General features: G+C 41.2%; 1 protein-coding gene across 1 annotated transcript in view; it reads right to left on the bottom strand.

Moving 5' to 3' along the window:
* The window catches only part of LOC117507665 (contactin-4-like), a 641244-nt gene extending 617164 nt beyond the window's left edge, over nucleotides 1-24080 (bottom strand). The window contains 1 exon segment of the mRNA XM_034167486.1: nucleotides 23993-24080. Coding sequence (XP_034023377.1) covers nucleotides 23993-24080 — 88 coding nt within the window.
* Nucleotides 24081-27988: the final 3908 nt, after the last annotated feature.

The raw sequence follows: 27988 nt of genomic DNA, 5'->3' as shown, positions 1-27988 counted from the left end.
ATAAACAATGTAGGTTAGAAATTGCAAGTTTTACTGTTACAGTGCTGTCAACAGTTAAATATGAGGTCAAGAAAGAGGTCTTTATTTTACTTTTTATAAAACAAGTATTTCTTTTCATTGAAGTCAAGAAAGGGTGACTATAAAGTGAGTTTTGGCAAAACAGGTATCATTGTCATGTTGAGGTTGTTGTCGGCAGCTGGGGAAAGTAACTAAAAAAGTAACTAGTAATCTAACTTAGTTACTTTTACAATTGAGTAATCAGTAAAGTAACTAAGTTACTTTTTCAAGGAGTAATCAGTAATCAGTAATTGGATTACTTTTTCAAAGTAACTGTGGCAACACTGGCTGTGTGTCCATGGCCGAAACAGAGACACTGGGTGATGCTTTTGTTTCATCTAGAACTGATTCTTGTATTATTATTATTATTACTGTATTATTTTTTGGCTTGCTTGCACACCTGTGTTTTGTAAATCCCATGCAGGGCCTGAGGCCCGTCAGGCCGGTGCTTATCCTTGAATCACAATCAGAATCAAATTTATAAAACATGGTTTAAAGCCAGAAAAAAGAAAATAAATGGAATTAAATGTGTCCAATACCACTTAGTTTCCATGGGCAGACCCACAGCAGATGCAGTGTGTGTGTGTGTGTGTGTGTGTGTCTGTGATAAAATCCAGAACATGCTTGAGCCGACTAGAATGGTCAAGCACATGACAATGGCCATTGTCAGGCGCACGTCAGCAAATCAACAAGGAGTTACTAGACATTGTAGCCAGACTACGTATATATATCCTGTATACTATATACGTATGTATCTATCTATCTATCTATCTATCTATCTATCTATCTATCTATCTATCTATCTATCTATCTATCTATCTATCTATCTATCTATCTATCTATCTATCTATCTATCTATCTATCTATCTATCTATCTATCTATCTATCTATCTATCTATCTATCTATCTATCTATCTATCTATCTATCTATCTATCTATCTATATCTATATCCTGTGAGAGCTGCATGGAGTGGAGGCAGTTTTTCTCCAGTGAAAACTGCTGTTATTGAGGGACGTGTTTTGGCTGCTGCACTGTTTGGAAGGTTTGTGGAATCGAGTGACTTGGGTGCTCTTGTTGGTGAGGAAATATTTTCTGACCATTCCTTGCAGCATTTGAAAAGCTGAGTGATGAATCAGAGTGTCTGGGCTTGTGATTAGACAAAGCAGTCGGCTTTTAATGGCTTCATGAACTATGTAGTGAAAGTGTTGAACTTGTAGAGACATTTATGTCTATGGATTAGATTAGATAAAACTTTATTCATCCCTTGAGAAGACTCCCTCAGGGAAATTGAGGGGCAAGGATGAATCCTCGTCCTTTGAGATTGAGAGCCACCTGGAAAATATTTATGGAGTGTTGTGGTTGCTGGACAGAGGTGTTTGGTGAAGCAGATGTCTTTGCAGGAGAATGACGGTTTAGGTCTTTAGGGTGCTTCCTGCCTTACTGTATGGTTGTGAGACTTTTGATGCTAACCAGTGATCTACAGCAACAACTGGATGTCTTTCATACCAGATCGGGTCCGAGGATTCTTGGGCACTACTGGAATGGCTTTGGATCAAACGAGTGGTTACTTTGGGAGCCTACGATGAGGAGTAGCACTTGCAATGTGAGGGAGTGTCAGCTTTGCCATTTTGGCCATGTGGCATGTTTCTCTGTACCAAGGGGATGAAAGATGGTTATATTAGTGATCTGGTGTTGAACCAATGGTCTGCCGTTGGTGGTGGTATCCAGGACCCAAGGTGTTTCCATGGTGTCAGCGGTGGCAGCATGGCGCAGCGCATGCTTCTAGACTTGGACAACGCAGATGATGTGTCTTTTCTGGGGCACAGACGGGTAGCATAAGAAGGAATTAAAGAACAATAGTTACCCAACTCCTTATCCCACAAAGCTGCTCTACTGACAGAGAAAAACAAAATTAATTACATACTATGTGCTTCAAAATGTAATGAATTCTTAACTGAAGAAACAGCTCCACAAATTTTTGCCAAATTGTTCATGACTTTTTGAGTATTACGAAATACAGTGACGCGATAGCACACCTAATTTCTTCCTCCAAAGGTGTGCAGAGGCAATAATTAAAAGTCCACATGATTTATGCAGTCACAAGTATCAAGCATGAATATTGTATTTTTGTCACAGGCACTCAACTTTACCTGGTTTTGTGTCAGGTCTTGAGACTCATATCTGTATCTGTGGTCGCAGTGAGGTGACCTTGTGTACAAAGATTTACCTCAACACGACAAGTCTTTGTAAAGATACAAATCCACCACATAGACACACATGGAGTCAAATGGTTCCTAATCCTGCTCTTGCAGCCACATGGTTTTTTTTTTTGTTTTGGCAGAAAAAGAAATGCAACAAAATGTGTACGACGCCATTCAAATACAGTGGACCTCACAAGAGCAGGAGACCAAACAGGTGTGTGTGTGAGAGCGGAAGAGGTACAACTAAAAACTTTTCTATCAAAAACATCCTGACTGGACCCCGGCATTAAATAACAAAAACAGAATGGTGTTGAGCATCAAACATTTATGGGAAATGGACTGCAATTATGTGGCGCATTTCCATTTGAGTCAGAAGCACAAAGAGCTTTACAATGATGCCTCACATTTACCTATTCACACACACACACACACACACACACACACACACACACACACACACACACACACTCACAGACACTCAGACCAGTGTCGGGGTGCTGCCATGCAAGGCTCACTGTACACCAGGAGCAACTGGGGGATTAAGGACATTGCCAAAGGGCCCTTACTGATTTTTCAGCCTGATGGAGGTTTGAATTAAGGAATCTCTGGTCTTAAGCAAACCTCTTTAACCATTAGACCATCACCTACCCATAACTTCAGGCCAAACAAAATCAAAACAGACCAAGTATGAGCATTTTAACAATTAGTCAAACAGAAAGGCTTAAAAACTAAGGGCCCCTTCACACATAATGCGAAGTTTGGACAAAGTGCACACTTAGTGCACATGATGCAGGAATCATGTGCAAACCGTGTAATGTCGTCCCTGTCACCAACGCCCTGTACACTTGTTGCTACAACTATTTGTGCACACAAGCGGCTGAAAGACGAAGTGTGCGCTGTGTGAACCCATTGCACCCTCTTGCGGCAGGTGCCGGCCAAATTCCAGGTGATACGCATGAACATCTAACACCGCTCGCATGGCACTTAGAAAATGTGTGGCCAGTCGCACTCCTCACACACTGCAGACAATCACTGTCATACTGCGGTGAAATTTGTCTAAGTGAGTGTGACTTTGCAAACACACACTGACACACGGGTGTGTGTGCTCCACTCATGGAAGGCGTGGCTTTCGACAGAAGCAGCTGTGGTGATCTGTCATTCTGGACATTCCAGCTACACAACACTTACTGTGTTTGGACAGTTATGGACTAACAAATGTCCACTGTGAGCCGCGTGGGTCTGATTGCTGTATTTACATGGACATAAATAAAAACATACGAGGACTGTCAATAAAGTAACGGTCCTTTTTATTTTTTTCAAAAACTATATGGATTTCATTCATATGTTTTTACGTCAGACATGCTTGAACCCTCGTGCGCATGCGTGAGTTTTTCCACGCCTGTAGGTGACGTCATTCGCCTGTGAGCACTCCTTGTGGGAGGAGTCGTCCAGCCCCTCGTCGGAATTCCTTTGTCTGAGAAGTTGCTGACAGACTGGCGCGTTGTTTGATCAAAATTTTTTCTAAACCTGTGAGACACATCGAAGTGGACACGGTTCGAAAAATTAACCTGGTTTTCAGTGAAAATTTTAACGGCTGTTGAGAGATTTTGAGGTGATTCTGTCGCTTTAAGGACTTTTCACGGTGCGAGACGTCGTGCAGCGCTCTCAGCCGCCGTCGTCAGCCTGTTCAAGCTGAAAACCTCCACATTTCAGGCTCTATTGATCCAGGACGTCGTGAGAGAACAGAGAAGTTTCAGAAGAAGTCGGTTTCAGCATTTTATCCGGATATTCCACTGTTAAAGGAGATTTTTTTTAATGAAAGACGTGCGGACGGATCCGCGCGTCGGGACGCAGCCGGCGCGGTGCAGCGGCACAGGAAAAACACCTCCGTGTTGATAACCATTTGTAAAATCCAGGCGGCTTTTGATGGCTTTCAGTGGAGTGAGTATATGAGAAATTGTTTAACAGGCAGGACATGTTCCAACTTGTCCTTAAGGCTTTCAACAGAGGTGTTTTTCCTGTGGCGGAGCGTCGCGGCGGCTGCGTCCCGACGCGCGGACCCATCCGCACGTCTTTCATTAAAAAAATCTCCTTTAACAGTGGAATATCCGGATAAAATGCTGAAACCGACTTCTTCTTAAACTTATCTGTTCTCTCACGACGTCCTGGATCAATAGAGCCTGAAATGTGGAGGTTTTCAGCTTGAACAGGCTGATGACGCCGCCTAAGAGCGCTGCGCGACGTCTCGCACCGTGAAAAGTCCTTAAAGCGACAGAATCACCTCAAAATCTCTCATCAGCCGTTAAAATTTTCACTGAAAACCAGGTTAATTTTTCGAACCGTGTCCACTTCGATGTGTCTCACAGGTTTAGAAAAAATTTTGATCAAACAACGCGCCAGTCTGTCAGCAACTTCTCAGATAAAGGAATTCCGACGAGGGGCTGGACGACTCCTCCCACAAGGAGTGCTCACAGGCGAATGACGTCACCTACAGGCGTGGAAAAACTCACGCATGCGCACGAGGGTTCAAGCATGTCTGACGTAAAAACATATGAATGAAATCCATATAGTTTTTGAAAAAAATAAAAAGGACCGTTACTTTATTGACAGCCCTCGTATATCACCGTGGTGGCGACAAGCTACAGCAAGCAAAGCGAGCGTGTGCACAGGGCGGACACTGACAGCCACCCAGGTTGAAATGGACCGTCAGATCAGAACACGCAGCGGGCGATCTGACCGTCATGTCACCACATGAGCTCTGTTCCACATGACGCGGTGTCTGCGGCGGCGCACCGTCCACAAGACGCGTGTTGGGCAGAACACGTGCACAGCTGACTGGACGCACCTGGCCAGTAGATGTGGACATGATCAGAGCACACTGCTTCTCATTCACGTCATTTCATAACTGTATGTCTGTGACCATGGGTCATCACCAGAGGAGCAGATGGATCATATTTGTATTGCTCGCTTGATAAATGTGGTGTTTTTATATGGTGTCGGATTTTTTGTAATACTTCCATGTCCTTCCTGATATAAGGCAGATTCCTGCAGCTTTCAAAGAACAGCTCTGTAACTCAGTGGTAAAGTCTCTGACTGGGGATCACAGGTTTTAAAGGCGTGAGTTCACATCCAGTGGGTGGTGTGTTTTTTTCTCTTTTTTTAAAAATATAAGTGGCGCGATGTGGTCCCACATGTACCGGCTGTTTGTTTTTTTATTATTATTATTATTTATACCACATAAGTGGAACTGTTCCTGCTCTAAAGACATGTGCACATGTGCGCATGTGCACAACCTCTCGCACTGGATTCGTGCACGCCTGCCCGTCAGCGTGATGTTTCATGCGCTAATTTCGAACTGTTTTGCACTGTTTCACTGTTTTTGTCCAAACGCCTTCCCAACTTCGCACTGTGTGTGAAGAGGTCATAAAGTATGAACTAATCAAAGACAAGAACAGAAGTGCACACTGGACAGGGCTCTCTGCATGTCTGTCTGTCTGTTTCACTGACAAACACAGCTGCTTCAAATTCATCATTCATCCAGTATTCCACAATCCAGTTCTGGTGCATCACAGTTCACTCGTTATTAAAGGGGTATTTTCTCATCACATGCACCTTGAATCTGGTGAGGTTTATTGTTTTGTGTTTATTTATTGGACAGGGATGGACTCATTCATAATATGTAAGTTACATGCACATACTCTTCCAAACCCTAGGAATACTTTTTTTTTTTGGATTGCATACTTAGCTCAAATTATGTTTTCCAATAACTGATTTGGCACAGAGATGATTATCACACTTTTTACTCAGCAGCACATAAAAAACAAATCAGCTTCACCTTCCCACGATTCTAATTGTGACAGTAATAAAGATTCTGCACAATTCATTTCCTGGGCCAATACGGGCATCATGACACACTTGTTCTGCAGCACATGAAAAAGCAAACTATTCATTTTTTTAAAAAAAGAAAAAGATCTGCATATTGTACATCATTCCTGATCAAGCAGCCAGTTTTCAGCCATCTCTCAAATCTATATCAAGGATACATCACTCACTGTAAAGTCAGAATAAACTTAAGCGCAGTGAGATTTCTTCACTAGTCTAAAGGGTTAAAATGCTCCTAAATGTTCACTTCCAGCTCTGCTCAAACACATTAGCAGGAAGGAGCGTTGAATAAAAACATCCCTGAGAGATGGTTTCAAGCAAATGTTCATTTCTAGTAAATATTACAATGATGAACCACTTTTGGTCTGAGCGCCACTTTTACAGCAGCAGCTCGTGGATGTTGACGGTGAGTGTGTCTGCACTGTCTGTGCAAATTCACCCAAAATAAAAGTGACAAATGTTAAGAAAATTACAACCTTTACATGTCAATGTGACATCAGAACACACTGCATCATATTTTACACAAAAATGTGACACATTTTCAGGCTTCTAGCAACACAAGATCACCAAGAGGAACCATACATACTGTGTGTGATTTTGTTGCTGGACATCAGAGATTCCACTCCTCTTTTCTTACTCCCCACACAGATCCACCACAATTTTGTTACTCTTTCACTGTACCACATGTTAGTTTTCTTGCACTTCCTTTTATGTATATATTGCTCAACTATAAGTCACAGCCTGCTCATAGCTTAAATGTACAAGTACAATTAATATGATTATTGCAGTTTTTCCTAGAGGAAAAACTGCAATAATCATATTAATAATACTTCAACTGGTGGAAGTAACACAAAATAACAGAAGACAGCAGCGATGACAGTAAGTACGAGTACGAAGACGATGTCCACAAACACAACATAAAGACCTATAACTCCTTCAGAATTGTCTGGTGTCTTGGTGGCTTCCCTCACTTGTCTCCTTCATTTTCTGAGAACTCCATACTTCATACAGATTTACCAGATATGAAGGCATCAGATTGAGAGAGATTTATAGACAAAAGTCATCCAGTGAGTAAATCTGCAAACATACAGGCAGCAGCATACAAAGCACAGCGATGGAAATGATTTCAAAGAACAGTATTGAAACGTACCATGCCATGGCACATGGTATCAAACTTATTTAGGCTTTTATGAGATCCATTTATGAGAATTAGGTCACCACAATCCAACAAAGGTAGAAATGTTGCAGAGATCAAATGCTCAAGGCCTTCAATTTCAGATAGGATTTTCAATATGAATCTAGAATTACAATGATTGAGTATAATTCTTTAACACTTATTCAATGTGACCATTTTAATACTGATGCCCCTGAACAACTGAGATCTTCAGAAAATTGGGTGTTTTTGTTTAGTTTTGCTTTGTTTATTGAGAAAATAATACATTTTTACCTATGTGCAATTCACGCCAGTTTACATTTAGTTACGTTAGCATGAACAACAGATAAGAGCATTAGATGACTGTATTATCTGCATTAAAAAACGGAAAGCAGCGTTTCATAAATTGTCACAATGTTTAGTTATATAAATGTTGAAAAGCAGATGTCTGAGTATGGAGCCCTGAGGTATCCCTTTCAACACAAGGATGAAGGAAGAGCAACAGCCAGCAAACTGGAGATGTGTTCTAACTGACAAGTAGAAAGAAAAGCATTTAACAGCACATCAAACAGTTGTGCCTTGGGGCAACTGTTTGTTGTGATTTGGCGCTATATAAGAAAAAAGTTGATTGATTGATTGATTGATCAAATGAGTCAGTATATCAAAGTCGATAGAAAGTAGCCAAGATGTTGTGATCTATAGTGTCAAAAGAATTTGACAAGAAATGTGACCATGAAAAGGATGGCATAATGCTTGTTGCAGTCCAAAGTTTCAATGTTATTTAAGACCTTCATAATGACAGTAATTGTGCTGTTTCCAAAAGCCTGACTGATATTGTGACAGAATTCCATTTGTGGCTAAAAAAAACTGCACTTTACATCTGATTCCAAATCTCAAAAAGTGCCACAGAGACAATACTAACACTAAAAACATCATAAAAATAAACACATCAGTTAATAACATTAGCTATAAGATTTTCTAAAAAGATACGTTTTAAGTCCTTTCTTAAAAGCATCGACCGTCTGTGGGGCCCTGAGGTGGTCTGGTAGAGCGTTTCACAGACAGGGAGCAGTGGCCTCGAAGGCTTGGTCCCCCATGGTCTTGAGCCGTGTCGTGGGCAGGAGAAGATGGTGCTGTTGCCATGACCGGGTTCTGCCTGAGGTGTGTAGAGTGAGCAGGTCTGTGAGGTAGGTGGGGGCATCACCATAGAGACAGGGGTGGGTGTGCAGAAGGACCTTATACTCAGTACAGAGGTGAACAGGGAGCCAGTGGAGGGTGTGGAGGATGGGGGTGATGTGCTTGTGTTTCTGCACCCTCATCAGGACCCTGGCAGCATTGTTCTGAACATACTGGAGCTTTTGAATGCTCCTGCCAGGGATCCCGATGAGGAGTGCGTTACAGTAGTCCAACCTGGAAGAGACAAAATATTGTTGCAGCCCATTGCAACAGTGATATATGTTTTTATGTATGTCCACGTGTTGACAGCAAGCAGGCATGCACGTCACAGTGAACAGTTGTTAGTTCATGTCCCTCCAAACATGGTACGTATTCCCCAGCTGTGACATCCAGAACCACAGATCTCCACAGCTGCTCCTGTTGGCGGACACACCCCGTCAGTTCAGCGCACACACCAACGTGTCACTGCATCTGTGTGCAAAGCCACACTCATGGGAGACTTAGACACATTTCACATCCAGCTTGACAGAGATCGTCTGCTGACTGTTGTCGTGTTATCAGTGCGAATGGCCACATATTTTCTAAGTGCAAGCGGTGTTAGATGTTCATGTGTCACCTGGAATTTGGCTGATACCTGCCGTGAGAGGGTTTGCGCACACTCTCTCTTTCATCTGCTGGTGTGCGCAAATATGAGGTCTGTCCGAAAAGTAACGGACCTTTTTATTTTTTTTCAAAAACTATATGGATTTGAATCATGTGCGCTTGCATCAGCCAAGCTTGAACCTTCGTGCGCATGCGTGAGTTTTTTCACGCCTGTCGGTTGCGTCATTCGCCTGTGGGCAGGCTTTGAGTGAGCACTGCTCAAGCCCCATCGTCGGATTTTCATTGTCAGCTGAGCGACTGCCGCTTTGCTCCATGAAAATCTTTTCAGAAACTGTGTGAGACAGCCAGGTGGAAACCATTCAGAAAATTCAGATGGCTTTCGGTGAAGATTCTATCGGCGTCACACAGATTAAGGACCATTACAACTGGATTAAAGACAGCACACACCGGCGGAGGGCGCGCCACGCTCAAAGCGGCCGTCGACAGGCTGAAACGACCAGATCATTTCCAAAGTGAAGGCTGTGTTGATCCGGGACGTCGTGTGACTACCAGAGAAATCGCAGAAAATGTGGACATCAGCACTTTTGTGGCACATTCCACTGTTACAGGAGATTTTGTAATGAAAGACGTGCAGAGGAATTCGTGCGTTAGGACGGAGCCGCTCATGGCGCACAACAAACACCTCCGTGTTGGAAACCATTCGGAAGATTCAGACGGCTTTCGATGGCTTTTCAGTCGAGTGCAGCTGGGTATGCCACAACATGTCCTGTGAGACTTCCAACATGGAGGTGTTTGTTGTGCGCCATGACCGGCTCCGTCCCGATGCTCGAATTCCTCCGCACGTCTTTCATTACAAAATCTCCTGCCATAAAAGTGCTGATGTCAACATTTTCTGCGATTTCTCTGGTAGTCACACGACGTCCTGGATCAACACAGCCTTCACTTTGGAAATGATCTGGTCGTTTCAGCCTGTCGACGGCCGCTCGGAGCGCGGCGCGCCCTCCGCCAGTGTGGGCCGTCTTTAATCTGGTTGTAATGGTCCTTAATCTGTGTGACGCCGATAGAATCTTCACCGAAATCCATCTGAATTTTCCGAATGGTTTCCACCTGGCTGTCTCACACAGTTTCTGAAAAAATTTTCATGGAGCAAAGCGGCAGTCGCTCAGCCATTTCCCTGACAATGAAAATCCGATGGGGGGTGGACCAGTGCTCACTCAAAGCCTGCCCATAGGCGAATGACGCAACCGACAGGCGTGAAAAAAGTCACGCATGCGCACGAAAGTTCAAGCTTGGCTGATGTAAGCGCACATGATTCAAATCCATATAGTTTTTGAAAAAAATAAAAAGGTCCGTTACTTTTCGGACAGAACTCGTAGTTGTAGGAACAGGTGTGCGAGGCATTAGAGGCATCTACGATTTTAAACGTATTGCATATACTTTCTGCTTCATGCACACTTCATGCGCAATTCAAGCAACATTGCACTATGTGTGAAGGGGTCCTTAACAAGGGGTTTTCTAATAATTCAACTCAGGGCCTGGGCTTGGTTGAACATTTCCCGATACTGGAAGCAACAGAATAATTTAAGATTTCCTTTCCAGTCAGTTCAGTTACTTCCATTCGGGTTTTCTGTCTTCAATGACGACAATGCATCACATCAAACAGGGAATCAAACCCAGTGAGCCAATGCTGTGGATAAAATTTATTAAAATCAGCACCAGCCAGAGTCTCAAAAAAATGAGAATGTGAATTCAGAACATCAGAACGCAGCCAAGATAGAACCACTTTCCTTTAACATCAGAGATTTGGGCCTATCAAAATCATATTGCATCCAGCTCTGAGAAGTGTGGCCAGCTCATTGCTCCACGCAAAGGGAGTGATCCTGGTCCTCCAGACCCACCAAAGAAGTCAGGCACACTTCAGATATGATGCAAGTAACATGCATATAGATGGATACCTTTTATGATAAATGTCCCACAAGAGTGAAAGCAGAGGAATGTCACTTCAGCACGTGAACGCTTGCACAGACATTAGCTGCATCAAGCTAAATTACCAACAGATTTACCGATCAATGCTTAAACCAAAGCTTGTATTAAAAGTTAGCAATTATCCAAAGAATTTTAGTGGAATTTTGACAGACTTGGTATTTGATGGTATTTTGACTCAAACAATATGGACAAGTAAAGACATGCTGCCATCAGGACCATGGATACTTCTCATATCCATTCCCTGAAAACAGCTGCAAAAGTGATGGTTTGCATTAAAAATCATCCAAACATTTAGTTTATCCAAACTTATGCATATACTATCCAAATAATTATGGATCAGGCTGTATGGTTCAGAAAACCAACACTAGATTCTCTGCTATTACTTCACAGCAGAGAATCTTACACAGATCTGATGTGTTCTTCTCATATGAGCTCCAATCAGCAAATAATCACTCACACTACTTCTCAAAATGTGCCTTGCTTGAATATTTTTTTTTTATGTGCACCTCCAACAATATGAATATTTTGGGGCTATCATACAGATATTAGGGAGTTAAACATTTTACACCAATATATGCACTGAAAAAAATGTACTGACATTTTACAGTTTAAAAGTGTAAACATAAGCTTTATTCAATAGAACTATGAATAAAACCAAGAACCAGCCAACAATGTATGCCCTGGTGCCTTCACTTAGATTGGCAGTAAGCATGCCACATTGCTCAGCATTTAGAGAAAATAGACTTATTTTGACCCTGGCAAGCTGAGGGCATTGTGAAAACTCATCTTTTGTGGCTGTTAAATGCCCACTTTGATTGAAAATGGTCACTGTGCCTTGTTGCAACCAAATGGTGATGTGGGTTCTAGCCACACTTGACAACATCATAAATGATGACTTTGTTGCCACTCCCATTGGACAAATCACATAATAACCTTTTCAACAGTAGAAGTGATTTTTTGCATTGTTTGTCTGGTTAAAGAAATCTTTTTGGCAATGCAATATGTTTACGAAAGGCTCATATTATCAGTTATCAGTTATCAGAACAACTTACCAGTTATCAAGTTGTTCACCAATGAATATGGCTTTATACACGGCCTCAGGGTGAATGGTTTTCTGAAGGGTGTATAAAGCCATATTCAATGGTAAAACAACTTGATAACGATTTTATCATATACCTATAAATGATAAATGCATGCAGAACACAATGTGCGTGCTCTCCCTTTGCTCACTGCCTCCGGGGGTACGGATGCGGGACCCGCAAAGAATCCAAGTCATGGCCACGGAGCTCTGCGGCTGCGGTTTCCGTGACCATGCAGCGGGCGCTGCGCATCAAAACAGCGAGCGTAGTCTCTGGACCTGTTGCTGCATGCAGCTCGGCACAGCAGACAGGGGCCCGCTGCAGCACTTACCGAGCCCGCAGACTCAGTAAGCGAATCGGAGGCAGTGAGCCTGATAAGGACGCAGAACACAAAGCACTGTTAAAAAAAAAAAACAAAACAAAAAGAAGCATGCAAAATTGCACTAAAAAAAATCAGTGAAACTGCGAGGCCGTGAAAGGGAGTTACGTTCTCAGTTATTTTTTACAATTAAACACTCAAAGTTCAAACCTACATTTTCCTATAAATAATTACAACCCCTGGCAAAAATTATGGAATCACCGGCCTCGAAGGATGTTCATTCAGTTGTTTAATTTTGTAGAAAAAAAGCAGATCACAGACATGACACAAAACTAAAGTCATTTCAAATGGCAAGTTTCTGGCTTTAAGAAACACTATAAGAAATGAAATCAGTTCAAATCAAATCAATTTTATTTATATAGCGCCAAATCACAACAAACAGTTGCCCCAAGGCACTTTATATTGTAAGGCAAGGCCATACAATAATTACGGAAAAACCCTAACGTTCAAAACGACCCCCTGTGAGCAAGCACTTGGCGACAGTGGGAAGGAAAAACTCCCTTTTAACAGGAAGAAACCTCCAGCAGAACCAGGGTCATGGAGGGGCAGTCTTCTGCTGGGACTGGTTGGGGATGAGGGAGAGAACCAGGAAAAAGACATGCTGTGGAGGGGAGCAGAGATCAATCACTAATGATTAAATGCAGAGTGGTGCATACAGAGCAAAAACAGAAAGAAACACTCAGTGCATCATGGGAACCCCCCAGCAGTCTATGTCTATAGCAGCATAACTAAGGGATGGTTCAGGGTCACCTGATCCAGCCCTAACTATAAGCTTTAGCAAAAAGGAAAGTTTTAAGCCTACCCTTAAAAGTAGAGAGGGTGTCTGTCTCCCTGATCTGAATTGGGAGCTGGTTCCACAGGAGAGGAGCCTGAAAGCTGAAGGCTCTGCCTCCCATTCTACTCTTACAAACCCTAGGAACTACAAGTAAGCCTGCAGTCTGAGAGCGAAGCGCTCTATTGGGTGATATGGTACTATGAGGTCCCTAAGATAAGATGGGACCTGATTATTCAAAACCTTATAAGTAAGAAGAAGAATTTTAAATTCTATTCTAGAATTAACAGGAAGCCAATGAAGAGAGGCCAATATGGGTGAGATATGCTCTCTCCTTCTAGTCCCCGTCAGTACTCTAGCTGCAGCATTTTGAATTAACTGAAGGCTTTTCAGGGAACTTTTAGGACAACCTGATATTAATGAATTACAATAGTCCAGCCTAGAGGAAATAAATGCATGAATTAGTTTTTCAGCATCACTCTGAGACAAGACCTTTCTAATTTTAGAGATATTGCGCAAATGCAAAAAAGCAGTCCTACATATTTGTTTTATATATGCGCATTGAATGACATATCCTGATCAAAAATGACTCCAAGGTTTCTCACAGTATTACTAGAGGTCAGGGTAATGCCATCCAGAGTAAGGATCTGGTTAGACACCATGTTTCTAAGATTTGTGGGGCCAAGTACAATAACTTCATTTTTATCTGAGTTTAAAAGCAGGAAATTAGAGGTCATCCATGTCTTTATGTCTGTAAGACAATCCTGCAGTTTAGCTAATTGGCTTCATGGATAGATAAAGCTGGGTATCATGTGCGTAACAATGAAAATTTAAGCAATGCTGTCTAATAATACTGCCTAACGGAAACATGTATAAAGTGAATAAAATTGGTCCTAGCACAGAACCTTGTGGAACTCCATAATTAACCTTAGTCTGTGAAGAAGATTCCCCATTTACATGAACAAATTGTAATCTATTAGATAAATATGATTCAAACCACCACAGCACAGTGCCTTTAATACCTATGGCATGCTCTAATCTCTGTAATAAAATTTTATGGTCACCAGTATCAAAAGCAGCACTGAGGTCTAACAGAACAAGCACAGAGATGAGTCCACTGTCTGAGGCCATAAGAAGATCATTTGTAAACTTCACTAATGCTGTTTCTGTACTATGATGAATTCTAAAACCTGACTGAAACTCTTCAAATAGACCATTCCTCTGCAGATGATCAGTTAGCTATTTTACAACTACCCTTTCAAGAATTTTTGAGAGAAAAGGAAAAAATCAAGAAAAAAAATCGTGGCAGTCAGTAACGGTTACTTTTTTAGACCAAGCAGAGGGAAAAAAATATGGACTCACTCAATTCTGAGGAATAAATTATGGAATCACCCTGTAAATTTTCATTCCCAAAACTAACACCTGCATCAAATCAGATCTGCTCGTTAGTTTGCATCTAAAAAGGAGTGATCACACCTTGGAGAGCTGTTGCACCAAGTGGACTGACATGAATCATGGCTCCAACACGAGAGATGTCAACTGAAACAAAGGAGAGGATTATCAAACTCTTAAAAGAGGGTAAATCATCACGCAATGTTGCAAAAGATGTTGGTTGTTCACAGTCAGTTATGTCTAAACTCTGGACCAAATACAAACAGCATGGAAAGGTTGTTAAAGGCAAACATACTGGTAGACCAAGGAAGACATCAAAGCGTCAAGACAGAAAACTTAAAGCAATATGATGATATATTGATATGGGGCTGCATGTCAGGTAAAGGCACTGGGGAGATGGCAGTCATTACATCATCAATAAATGCACAAGTTTACGTGGATATTTTGGACACTTTTCTTATCCCATCAATTGAAAGGATGTTTGGGGATGATGAAATCATTTTTCAAAATGATAATGCATATTGCCATAGAGCAAAAACTGTGAAAACATTCCTTGCAAAAAGACACATAGGGTCAATGTCATGGCCTGCAAATAGTCCGGATCTTAATCCAATTGAAAATCTTTGGTGGAAGTTGAAGAAAATGGTCCATGACAAGGCTCCAACCTGCAAAGCTGATCTGGCAACAGCAATCAGAGAAAGTTGGAGCCAGATTGATGAAGAGTACTGTTTGTCACTCATTAAGTCCATGCCTCAGAGACTGCAAGCTGTTATAAAAGCCAGAGGTGGTGCAACAAAATACTAGTGATGTGTTGGAGCGTTCTTTTGTTTTTCATGATTCCATCATTTTTTCCTCAGAATTGAGTGATTCCATATTTTTTCCCTCTGCTTGGTCTAAAAAAGTAACCGTTACTGACTGCCACAATTGTTTTTCCTGATTTCTTATAGTGTTTCTTAAAGCCAGAAAGTTGCCATTTGAAATGACTTTGTTTTGTGTCATGTCTGTGATCGGCTTTTTTTTTTACAAAATTAAACAACTGAATGAACATCCTCTGAGGCCGGTGATTCCATAATTTTTGCCAGGGGTTGTATGATGGCTTTTAGAACTAACAAACTGAATTTTAACGATCAACCTATGAGGTTGGACACGTAAGAAATTATTAATAGTGACTCACCAGTTTTTCACAGTTCCTCTGACCGCGCCTCTTCGTCGTGGCGCCTTTCCGCTGTCCGGGTTGGCTGATTACTCGGGTGGTATGAAAAATATTACGTGTCCGCGAAAAGGGTGTATTGCTATTTATTCTTTAGTGTTTTATCCAATCATATTGGCGTATCATTTATAGGTATATGATAATGGTTGTTATTATTGACCAACCTATATATTGGTCAGGCTCCTGATCTGACTGTTTTCTACCCTCTGTGGAAGTTGAAGGCTCTGTTGGTGGCAATGACAAGTTTGGCATGATGACTCAATACAAAATCTGCTGTAAATTCTTATTAAATAATGACATATTTTGCAAACATTTTCTAGCTGATATCTCTTAATTGTGCAGAAGAGGACCTCATGTGTGCTGAGTAGAAGATGGGTTTTTGAAAGCACACAACCCAAAAACAGATCTTTCTTCATCATCTACATCTACTAAAATGCCCGTTGATTAAAAGGTAATTCTGGTGATGTTCTCTGTTGAGCCCACATTTCAGCAAAGGAGAAAAATTAAAGTCCTTCATCAAAATGTGATCAATGCTGCAGAGCCTGTGGGCAAAATGGGCACATGGTGTAATGAAGCAATAATTCAACTTTACTGCTCAATAAATGAATGATGGGCATTTTTAAAAGCTGGGAAGATTTTCCCTGGAACTGATGATTCCTACAACATAGTAGTTTGCAGAACATTAAAAAACACTGTGAGGGAACCAGCTGAAATACCAACATTTCTCACAGGGCCAATTTAGAAGAACAAAGTTTGACTGAAAATATTTTCTTAAATGAGTTAAGGTCAAAACCTCCCAACAACATAAAATCATATCGTAATATCAGTGTCTGCTATCCCATTGTTTTCTTGAGTAAAATAAAATAATTAAAAAAATATTATGAACTATTGGTCTCCTTGTCTAAAATAACAGGATTTGCAACATTCCCAAAACTCAATCATCTTGAGGTATTTAGTGTGTGCACACTGTCTTGAACACTTTCAGTCCAGTTGCAAGTACAACTATAAATTCAGACATACTTGTTGGTATTTCTCATAGATACACTTGGCAAAATTTTAGTATTTTTAGCCATTTTTCAGAGAATATGAAAATATTCATAAAACCTTTTTCCCACTCATGGTTAGTGGTTGGGTGAAGCCATTTAATGTCAAACAACTGTGTTTACTCTTTTTTAAGCCATAAAGACAACAGAAACTACCCAAATGACCCTGATAAAATACCCCTGTCCAAAATACTGTGTGTTGCCCCCTTTAACATTTGTGGTCGTTGTGAACGAGACTCTCTGATGGTGAAGCCACCACTGAATATGTCTTGGACATTATTTACATCAATTACAAAGAAATACAAACAGTATGGCAATCTATGATAAATCTGTGTGGAGTAGAAAAAAACTGAGTGACTGTGCAAGAAAGAGAAGAGTGAGGAAAGCCACCAAGACACCCAGACAACCCAGAAGAAGTTATAGGGTTATGTGGCTGTGACTGGAGAAACTGTGCCCAGTTCAAGTATTTCATTTTGTATCCGCAGTTATACAGTTTCATTATGAAGTGTTACAGAGGAGAGTTTTCTTGAAAAGAAGATTCAAACGTTTAGCTCCAAATTCGCAGAAGGTACATCTGAGATGCAAGCCTAGATTTGATCTGTTTTGGTGAAAGAATATCCTTCTCTGCTCTACTCCACTATGAAGCAAAGAGTGAAAAAAAATTATTTGTGTTATCATTCATATTCTCTGAAAAATGGTTAATAAACAAAACATTTTGCCAGGGTATCAAATCAATTTCAATTTCATTTATATAGCGCCAAATCACAACAAACAGTTGCCCCAAGGCACTTCATATTGTAAGGCAAAGCCATACAATAATTACAGAAAAACCCCAACTGTCAAAACGACCCCCTGTGAGCAAGCACTTGGCGACAGTGGGAAGGAAAAACTCCCTTTTAACAGGAAGAAACCTCCAGCAGAACCAGGCTCAGGGAGGGGCAGTCTTCTGCTGGGACTGGTTGGGGCTGAGGGAGAGAACCAGGAAAAGACATGCTGTGGAAGAGAGCAGAGATCAATCACTAATGATTAAATGCAGAGTGGTGCATACAGAGCAAAAAGAGAAAGAAGGGGATGTAAACTTTTGAGCACAACTGTTGATTGATAGATAGATAGATAGATAGATAGATAGATAGATAGATAGATAGATAGATAGATAGATAGATAGATAGATAGATAGATAGATAGATAGATAGATAGATAGATAGATAGATAGATAGATAGATAGATAGATAGATAGATAGATAGATAGATAGATAGATAGATAGATAGCAGGAGACACAGACTCAATGATCCACCTCAACAAGATCTACAGTGAGGGTATCGGGATGTCATTGAGATTGGATAGGTGTGGCTAAATCGGATGGATAAATGGCAGCAAAGAGATGAAGGTGAGCCAAACTGAGGGGTGTAGTTGCCAGAAGGCAGGACAGTGGCCATACAACTCCAGTTCCAATGAAGTTGGGACATTGTGTAAAATGTAAATAAAAACAGAATACAATGATTTGCGAATCCTCTTCAACCTATATTTAATCGAATATACCACAAAGACAAGCTATTTAATGTTCAAACTGATAGACTTTATTGCTTTGTGCAAATATTTGCTCATTTTGAAATGGATGCCTGCAACATGTTTCAAAAAAGCTGGGACAGTGGTATGTTTACCACTGTGTTACATCACCTTTCCTTCTAACAACACTCAATAAGCATTTGGGAACTGAGGACACTCATGATTGGGTATAAAAGGAGTATCCCCAAAAGTCTAAGCTGTTCACAAGCAAAGATGGGGCGAGGATCACCACTACGTGAACAACTGCAAGAGTGGTGATAGGAGCAGACTTCATGGGCATGCTGGCGAAGGGAACAGAGGTGATGAGGAAGTAATGGGTAGATATGGTATCAAGGACAGGAATGTGGAAGGGCAGATGGTAGTTGAGTTTTTTTTTTTTTTTTTTAAGATGGAAATGGCTGTGGTGAACACCTACTTTAAGAAAATGGGAGAAGGACAAGAGTGGAGGAAGGTACACCCAGGTGGACAACATTCTTTGTAGGAGATGTAAGGTAAGCAAAGTTAAAGACTGGAAGCTGTTGGCATGAGAGAGTGCAGCTAGACACCACAGGATGGTGGTTTGCAGGATGACATTAGAAATGAAGAAGAAGAAAGTGAGAAACAATGAATCAGATGGTGGAAGTTCGAGGAAGACTGTTGTGTAAAATTCAGTGAGCAGGTGAAAGAGCCACTGGATGGAGGGGAAGCATTTTTGGATAACTGGAAAATACTGCAGATGTGGTGAGGGAGACAGCTAGGAAGGTACCGGGTGTGGCATCTGGACAGTGGAAGGAAGACAAGGAGACTTGGTGCTGGAACAAAGATTCCCAGGAAAGCATAAGCAGAAAGAGGTTGGCAAAAAAGAACTGGGATAGTCAGAGAGATGAAGAAAAGTACACAGGAGTACAAGGAGATGTGGCAAAAGGCTAAGGAAAAGGTACAGTAGTGTTCAGAATAATACAACCCCTGGCAAAAATTATGAATCACCGGCCTCAGAGGATGTTCATTCAGTTGTTTAATTTTGTAGAAAAAAAGCAGATCACAGACATGACACAAAACTAAAGTCATTTCAAATGGCAACTTTCTGGCTTTAAGAAACACTATAAGAAATCAAGAAAAAAAGATTGTGGCAGTCAGTAACGGTTACTTTTTTAGACCAAGCAGAGGAAAAAAATATGGAATCACCCTGTAAATTTTCATCCCCCAAATTAACACCTGCATCAAATCAGATCTGCTCATTGACATTGACCCTATGTGTCTTTTTGCAAGGAATGTTTTTGCAGTTTTTGCTCTATGGCAAGATGCATTATCATCTTGAAAAATGATTTCATCATCCCCAAACATCCTTTCAATTGTCCAAAATATCAACATAAACTTGTGCATTTATTGATGATGTAATGACAGCCATCTCCCCAGTGCCTTTACCTGACATGCAGCCCCATATCATCAATGACTGTGGAAATTTACGTTCTCTTCAGGCAGTCATCTTTATAAATCTCATTGGAAAGGCACCAAACAAAAGTTCCAGCATCATCACTTTGCCCAATGCAGATTCGAGATTCATCACTGAATATGACTTTCATCCAGTCATCCACAGTCCACAATTGCTTTTCCTTAGCCCATTGTAACCTTGTTTTTTTCTGTTTAGGTGTTAATGATGCCTTTTGTTTAGCTTTTCTGTATGTAAATCCCATTTCCTTTAGGCGGTTTCTTACAGTTCGGTCACAGACGTTGACTCCAGTCTCCTCCCATTCGTTCCTCATTTGTTTTGTTGTACATTTTTCGATTTTTGAGACATATTGCTTTAAGTTTTCTGTCTTGACGCTTTGATGTCTTCCTTGGTCTACCAGTATGTTTGCCTTTAACAACCTTCCCATGTTGTTTGTATTTGGTCCAGAGTTTAGACACAGCTGACTGTGAACAACCAACATCTTTTGCAACATTGCGTGATGATTTACTCTCTTTTAAGAGTTTGATAATCCTCTTCTTTGTTGCAATTGACATCTCTCGTGTTGGAGCCATGATTCATGTCAGTCCACTTGGTGCAACAGCTCTCCAAGGTGTGTTCACTCCTTTTTAGATGCAGACTAACGAGCAGATCTGATATGATGCAGGTGTTAATTTGGGGGATGAAAATTTACAGGGTGATTCCATAATTCTTTCCTCAGAATTGAGTGATTCCATATTTTTTTCCTCTGCTTGGTCTAAAAAAGTAACCATTACTGACTGCCACAATCTTTTTTTCTTGATTTCTTATAGTGTTTCTTAAAGCCAGAAAGTTGCCATTTGAAATGACTTTAGTTTTGTGTCATGTCTGTGATCTGCTTTTTTCTACAAAATTAAACAACTGAATGAACATCCTCCGAGGCCGGTGATTCCATAATCTTTGCCAGGGGTTGTAGTAGTGCTATGTAACTAAAAAGATTAATCCAGGTTTTGAGTATATTTCTTACTGTTACATGGGAAACAAGGTACCAGTAGATTCAGTATATTCTCACAAATCCAACAAGACCAAGCATTCATGATATGCACACTCTTAAGGCTATGAAATTGGGCTATTAGTAAAAAAAGCAGAAAAGGGGGTGTTCACAATAATAGTAGTGAGTTTGTCAGTTTTGTGGAACAAACAGGTGTGAATCAGGTGTCCCCTATTTAAGGATGAAGCCAGTGCCTGTTGAACATGCTTTTCTCTTTGAAAGCCTGAGGAAAATGGGACGTTCAAGACATTGTTCAGAAGAACAGCGTAATTTGATTAAAAAGTTGATTGGAGAGGGAAAAACTTATACGCAGGTGCAAAAAATTATAGGCTGTTCATCTACAATGATCTCCAATGCTTTAAAATGGACAAAAAAAACAGAGATGCATGGAAGAAAACGGAAAACAACCATCAAAATGGATAGAAGAATAACCAGAATAGCAAAGGCTCACCCATTGATCAGCTCCAGGATGATTAAAGACAGTCTGGACTTTACCTGTAACTGCTGTGACAGTTAGAAGACGCCTGTGTGAAGCTAATGTATTTGCAAGAATCCCCCGCAAAGTCCCTCTGTTAAATAAAAGACATGTGCAGAAGATGTTACAATTTGCCAAAGAACACATCAACTGACCTAAAGAGAAATGGAGGAATATTTTGTGGACTGATGAGAGTAAAATTGTTCTTTTTGGATCCAAGGGCCGCAAGCAGTTTGTGAGACGACCCCCAAACTCTGAATTCAAGCCACAGTTCACAATGAAGACAATGAAGCATGGTGGTGCAAGCATCATGATATGGGCATGGGCCTACTATGGTGTTGGGCCTATATATCGCATCATGGATCAGTTTGGATATGTCAAAATACTTGAAGAGGTCATGTTGCCTTATGCTGAAGAGGACATGCCCTTGAAATGGGTGTTTCAACAAATGACCCCAAGCACACTAGTAAATGAGCAAAATCTTGGTTCCAAACCAACAAAATTAATGCCTCGCAGATGTGTAGAAATCATGAAAAACTGTTATACAACTATCCATCCATCCATCCATTTTCTTCAGCTTTATCTGGAGTCGGGTCGCCGGGGCAGCAGCTCAAGCAAAGCCGCCCAGACCTCCCGATCCACACACACCTCTCCCAGCTCCTCCGGGGGAACCCCAAGGTGTTCCCAAGCCACCCGAGAGATGTAGTCCCTCCAGTGTGTCCTGGGTCTTCCCCGGGGCCTCCTCCCAGTGGGACGTGCCCGGAACATGTCTCCAGCGAGGCATCCAGGGGCATCCGGAAAAAATGCCCGAGCCACCTCAACTGACTCCTTCGACGTGAAGGAGCAGCGGCTCGACTCCGAGCTCCTCCCGAGTGACCGAGCTCCTCACCCTATCTCTAAGGGAGTGCCCAGCCACCCTGTGGAGGAAACTCATCTCGGCCGCTTGTACTCGTGATCTCGTTCTTTCGGTCATGAGCCAAATCTCATGACCATAGGTGATGATCGGAACCTAGATTGATTGGTAAATCGAGAGCTTTGCCCCCTACTCAGCTCTCTCTTCACCATGACGGTCAGATACAGCGACCGCATCACTGCAGATGCTGCACTGATTCGTCTATCGATCTCACGCTCCATCCGTCCCTCACTCGTGAACAAGACCCCGAGATACTTAAACTCCTCCACTGTCCTCCAAGAACACTCCACCGACCTGAAGAGGGCAAAGCACCTTTTTCCGGTCTAGAACCATGGCCTCGGATTTGGAGGTGCTGACTTTCATCCCGGACGCTTCACACTCGGCTGCAAACCGTCCCAGTGCACGCTGAAGGTCCTGATTTGATGAAGCCAACAGAACCACATCGTCCGCAAACAGCAGAGACGAGATTCTGTGGTTCCTAAACCAGACCCCCTCTACACCCTGGCTGCGCCTAGAAATTCTGTCCATAAAAAAGCAGCAGTAAAGTGAAGTAAAATCTAGATATAAAAAGTAAGCTGGATATAATTACTGACAGTTTTTAATGAATTTTCAGCAAATCATCACTTTCTCATCAGGTTTTCTTTACACAAGTTGGGGAGGGATACCTGGACTTTATTCCCATCAATAATTAAGAAATAGAAACAGTATGGCTCTGTATGGTAATTCTGTGTGGAGCAGACAGTTCTCAAAAACAGAGGGATTGTGCCAGAAAGAGACTCATGAGGGAAGCCATCAAGACATCTATGGCAACTCTGAAGGAGTTATATGCGTCTGTGGATGTAGTTGCAGAAATTAAGTGCAGCCTTTGTTTGTTTCTGTGTGTATGATCCAGCATGGTGGTGCCTCAGTGGTGAGGAGGGTTATTTTCAAGAGGTTGAGACAGACCCAAACCATGACCCAACATGGATCCATATTGAGGTGGATTTGATCACACGCAATATATGGGATCAGGACTGAACTGCAAGCAGGACTTCTTCAACATAGCTTTTGCATCATATCCTGCCTCCTGCAAGCTGTACCTAGAGACCACCCATCACCTAAATCCAAAGGACTGTTTCCAGCTGGCAAGTACACGACTGACACAGACAGTCAGCTTTTGTGTCCTACATGTGTGCAAACTTCCAAGTGTCCAGATGTGATGTAACAAAACGTTCTGGCCCTACTTAACCACTGCAGCAGATATGATAGATATATCGAGAGAGACAGAGGGTTTTAAGTGATCTGTGAAATAAAGTTAAAGAGAATATTTTTATCTCTTCTTTGATGCAGTTCTGCTCTTCTTTATCTGAGACAGAACTGCTCGCATGTTGTGCACATTACAGACAACAATACAATGAAGCACAAGTGCACACAATTGCAAATCTTAACAAAAGAACAACAAATTTCTTGTTGAACAATTTCTACATTGTTATGGCACAACATCAATGGAAATATAAAATATTTGCTTGGGGATAATGTACAGCAGGGGGCGCCACTGTGAACTACAGACCACATGCTGTCACCTGCCCCACATACATATGAATAAGCACTCAGACTTCACAAAGACACTTTTGGCATGCATCAAAAGTTTTTAATAATATACTTTACCTGCAAGGCACCCCATAAGTGACTGCAGCACCAGCAGTTTCCATAGCAACATCATCTTCACTTTTGTAGGGTCAAAGTCGCCTCACATCCAATCAGAAGCGTACTGAATAGGCTTTGCACCTTTGTGAAGTCTCAATCTGTCAGAGACAAAAGGTGAAATGAGTATGAATATACCGTTGTCATTAGCAACCTCAGGATGTCATTCTGACGTTTTGTCTTTTCTTGCACAGTGCGTTCAATCACACTCTGGGCCACAAACAAACAAACGCACCTGAAGACAAACAACAAAGACTGATGAGACATTTTTAGCAGGTGTAGAAAACATGAACCTGTAATTTTCTAACAAACATTCAGTCATAAGTGATCACAAAATGAGCTACATTAACATTAAAGTGTCCCTGCCACGCCATGATGTTTTTACATATTCTTGAAGAATAAAAAATGCTTTTCCACATGTTGTCTTTGTTTTTTTTTACCATAAATTTACACTGAACAAGGATTTAGATGTTTCGTTACCCATCTGAGAATCTGACCGCCTCCGAGTTAACATACTTTTTCTACTATTTTAATGACATTTTTATGTACTTTTTTTTTTTTTTTTTTTGCCTTTAAGGTGAATTGAAATATTTAAACTGACTGTAGGTGTGCAGAAGACTGTGACTGAGTTTGTCTCTCTATATGTGGCCCTGATTTGTAGCCTTGTCCTATGACCTATGCCTGACTTTGATCCTTGATTGGATTAAGTGGATACAGAAAATGAATGAATGAATGTTTGTGTGTCTGTGCCCTGTCACAGAAAAGGTGGTTTAAGTGAAAAAAGTACATTTTGTGAGATTTAAATATTGAGTGTTGCTTTGTTTTTGGCTTAGCAGGAGATCCCAACCCAAATCCTCTGCCCCCAGCCCTGCTTGGGGGTGGGGTTTCAGAAATGACCAGATTTGGAAGCAATTCTGTTCCTGCCAAATCTGAACTGGTTCAGGAGAGGAAGATTTTCCTGCAACCAAAACTAGTGTGAAATCAACACCATCATAGTGATTTAACACCCCATGTTAATATAGTGTTTTTTGTTTTTTTTTCTGGTAGTAAAAAGCTCAGAAAAAAATGGGGTGGGGGGCTGTTTCTATGACCAATCACCTTCTTGTAATCTCATCACTAAGATTAGCATGTATAATGATATTTTACTCATCCTTCAGCAAATTTAGTCAACTCAGATGTCATATTATATTACAATTGATTCTTTTAAAAGTATTTTAATGTTTTTGTGTGTGAACTGGCAGCACCAGGTCTGCGTGGACACACACATACACACACACACGCACACTTGGTAGCGCCACAAACCTCTGGTTTTAATCTTATCACAAAGCTATGACATCACAACGAGGTGACTGGGCAGTTGGTTAGACCAACAGGATGAAATCTCATTGTACATGATTAAAAAGTATTCACCCTCAACAGGAACCAAGCATTGGTCCAATGTGCTATCACCGATTCTTTTTTGTCGCTGTGATCACTTTTGAGTGACAAAAAAAGCAAAAATAAACCTCTCCCTCTAGTTGCCTGAAAAGTCACAAGTGCAATGATGTCAGAGCATCCTTCACAAAGGTTCAGTGTTTTGCATCTGAAACATGCTCAGAGTGGCTGCACATTTAAATAGAACTACTCAAAAAAGGGTGTGGCATTATTTTATTTTATTTTTTCCTGGACGTGGTTGCCTATCAGTGAATATGTGCTCCTTTTCATTTAGAGCAACTGAAAACGAAATTTAAAAGATGATGGCACTCATTTTATTGTGAGATGGGAATTCATTTTTTTTTAGCTTATTCTGTGTTTGCCAGCAATAAATTTTGCATTCCATGTAATACTGGCTATATCCCTTCTTATTTAGTCACCCTTAATACCCAACGCTACAGAATGGATGTGCTCACAGGACTGTAATCTGAGTTCTGTGTTAAGTATACTGACATCGCATTGCTGCTGAATTTAAGAGGGCTTTAATTGACTAATAAACAACAACAACAACAACAACAATGGGGTGCCCGCTTTATTATTATAATGATAAAAATAATAAGATGTACATTTCATTAGTACTACTACTACTACAAATCATAACAATAGGATGTCCACTTCATTAATCATAATTACTCATTATTATTGTAGGATATCCACTTAATTTGAATATCCAATCCAATCCAATATCTTATCCAATCTGGTTGGATAAGAGAGGGGTTTCCCTGAAGAAAAGAAGGCTTTTTAGAGATGGAATTATTTCACATTACATATGGCTCAAAATACAAAATACTCAAAATACTTTTACTCCATACACAGTAAAATCACCAGTGTAAAACTAACACTGACAGTGCCAGTGTACATATGGTCCTACTGTGGTCAGAGTGGAACCATATGTTCACTGGCATTGTTAATTTAACACTGGTGATTTTACTGTCTACCGTCCTGTATTACAACCAGAGTTCCAATGAAGTTGGGACGTTGTGTAAAATGTAAATAAAAACAGAATACATCCATCCATCCATCCATCCATCCATCCATCTATCCATTTTCCTCCGCTTTATCCGGAGTCGGGTTGCGGGGGCAGCAGCTCAAGCAAAGCTGCCCAGACCTCCCGATTGACACACACCTCCCCCAGCTCCTCCTAACCCCGAGGTGTTCCCAAGCCAGTCGAGAGATGTAGTCCCTCCAGCGTGTCCTGGGTCTTCCCCGGGTCCTCCTCCCGATGGGACGTGCCCGGAACACCTCTCGAGCGAGGCGTCCAGGGGGCATCCGGAAAAGATGCCCGAGCCACCTCAGATGGCTCCTTTCGACATGGAGGAGCATTCATTTTGCCCCGTCCATGGGCAAGGCAAAATAAATTCTAAGAGATTGCCGTGCTTGACCTGTGTATCAATTTTCATGATGATATGACAAAACTAAAGCCGTCAAAAGGAACAACATAATTTCATGGCAAAGGGTCGATATTCAGCACACCGCCACACGGACGCCATTACTCATAGCTTCACAGCAATCATCGCCGACGTTCACCAACTTGTTCTGCATGTTTTAGAAGTGGAATGAAGTTGATGGGCTTAACTACAGTAGTGTTCAGAATAATAGTAGTGCTATGTGACTAAAAAGATTAATCCAGGTTTTGAGTATACATGGGAACATGGGAGTTACTTGGGAAAACAAGGTACCAGTAGATTTAGTAGATTCTCACAAATCCAACAAGACCAAGCATTCATGATATGCACACTCTTAAGGCTATGAAAATGGGCTATTAGTAAAAAAAAAGTAGAAAAGGGAGTGTTCAAAATAATAGTAGCATCTGCTGTTGACGTTAGAAACTCAAAACTATTATGTTCAAACTGCTTTTTTAGCAATCCTGTGAATCACTAAACTTTTACTAGTATTTAGTTGTATAACCACAGTTTTTCATGATTTCTTCACATCTGCGAGGCATTCATTTTGTTGGTTTGGAACCAAGATTTTGTTCGGTTACTAGTGTGCTTGGGCTCATTGTCTTGTTGAAACACCCATTTCAAGGGCATGTCCTCTTCAGCATAAGGCAACATCCATGATACCTGGTATGCGATATATAGGCCCAACACCACAGTAGGAGAAACATGCCCATATTATGATGCTTGCACCACCATGCTTCACTGTCTTCACTGTGAACTGTGGCTTGAATTCAGAGTTTGGGGGTCGTCTCACAAACTGTCTGCAACCCGAAAAGAACAATATTGCTCTCATCAGTCCACAAAATATTCCTCCATTTTTCTTTAGGCCAGTTGATGTGTTCTTTGGCAAATTGTAACCTCTTCTGCACATGTCTTTTATTTAACAGAGGGACTTTGCGGGGGATTCTTGCAAATAAATTAGCTTCACACAGGCATCTTCTAACTGTCACAGCACTTACAGGTAACTCCAGATTGTCTTTAAACATCCTGCAGCTGATCAATGGGTGAGCCTTTGCCATTCTGGTTATTCATCTATCCATTTTGA

The sequence above is a fragment of the Thalassophryne amazonica genome, chromosome 3 (assembly GCF_902500255.1).
Source record: "Thalassophryne amazonica chromosome 3, fThaAma1.1, whole genome shotgun sequence".
Lineage (NCBI taxonomy): Eukaryota > Metazoa > Chordata > Actinopteri > Batrachoidiformes > Batrachoididae > Thalassophryne > Thalassophryne amazonica.
Note: the sequence above shows the minus strand (reverse complement) of the source record. Positions and strands in the feature narration are given on the sequence as shown.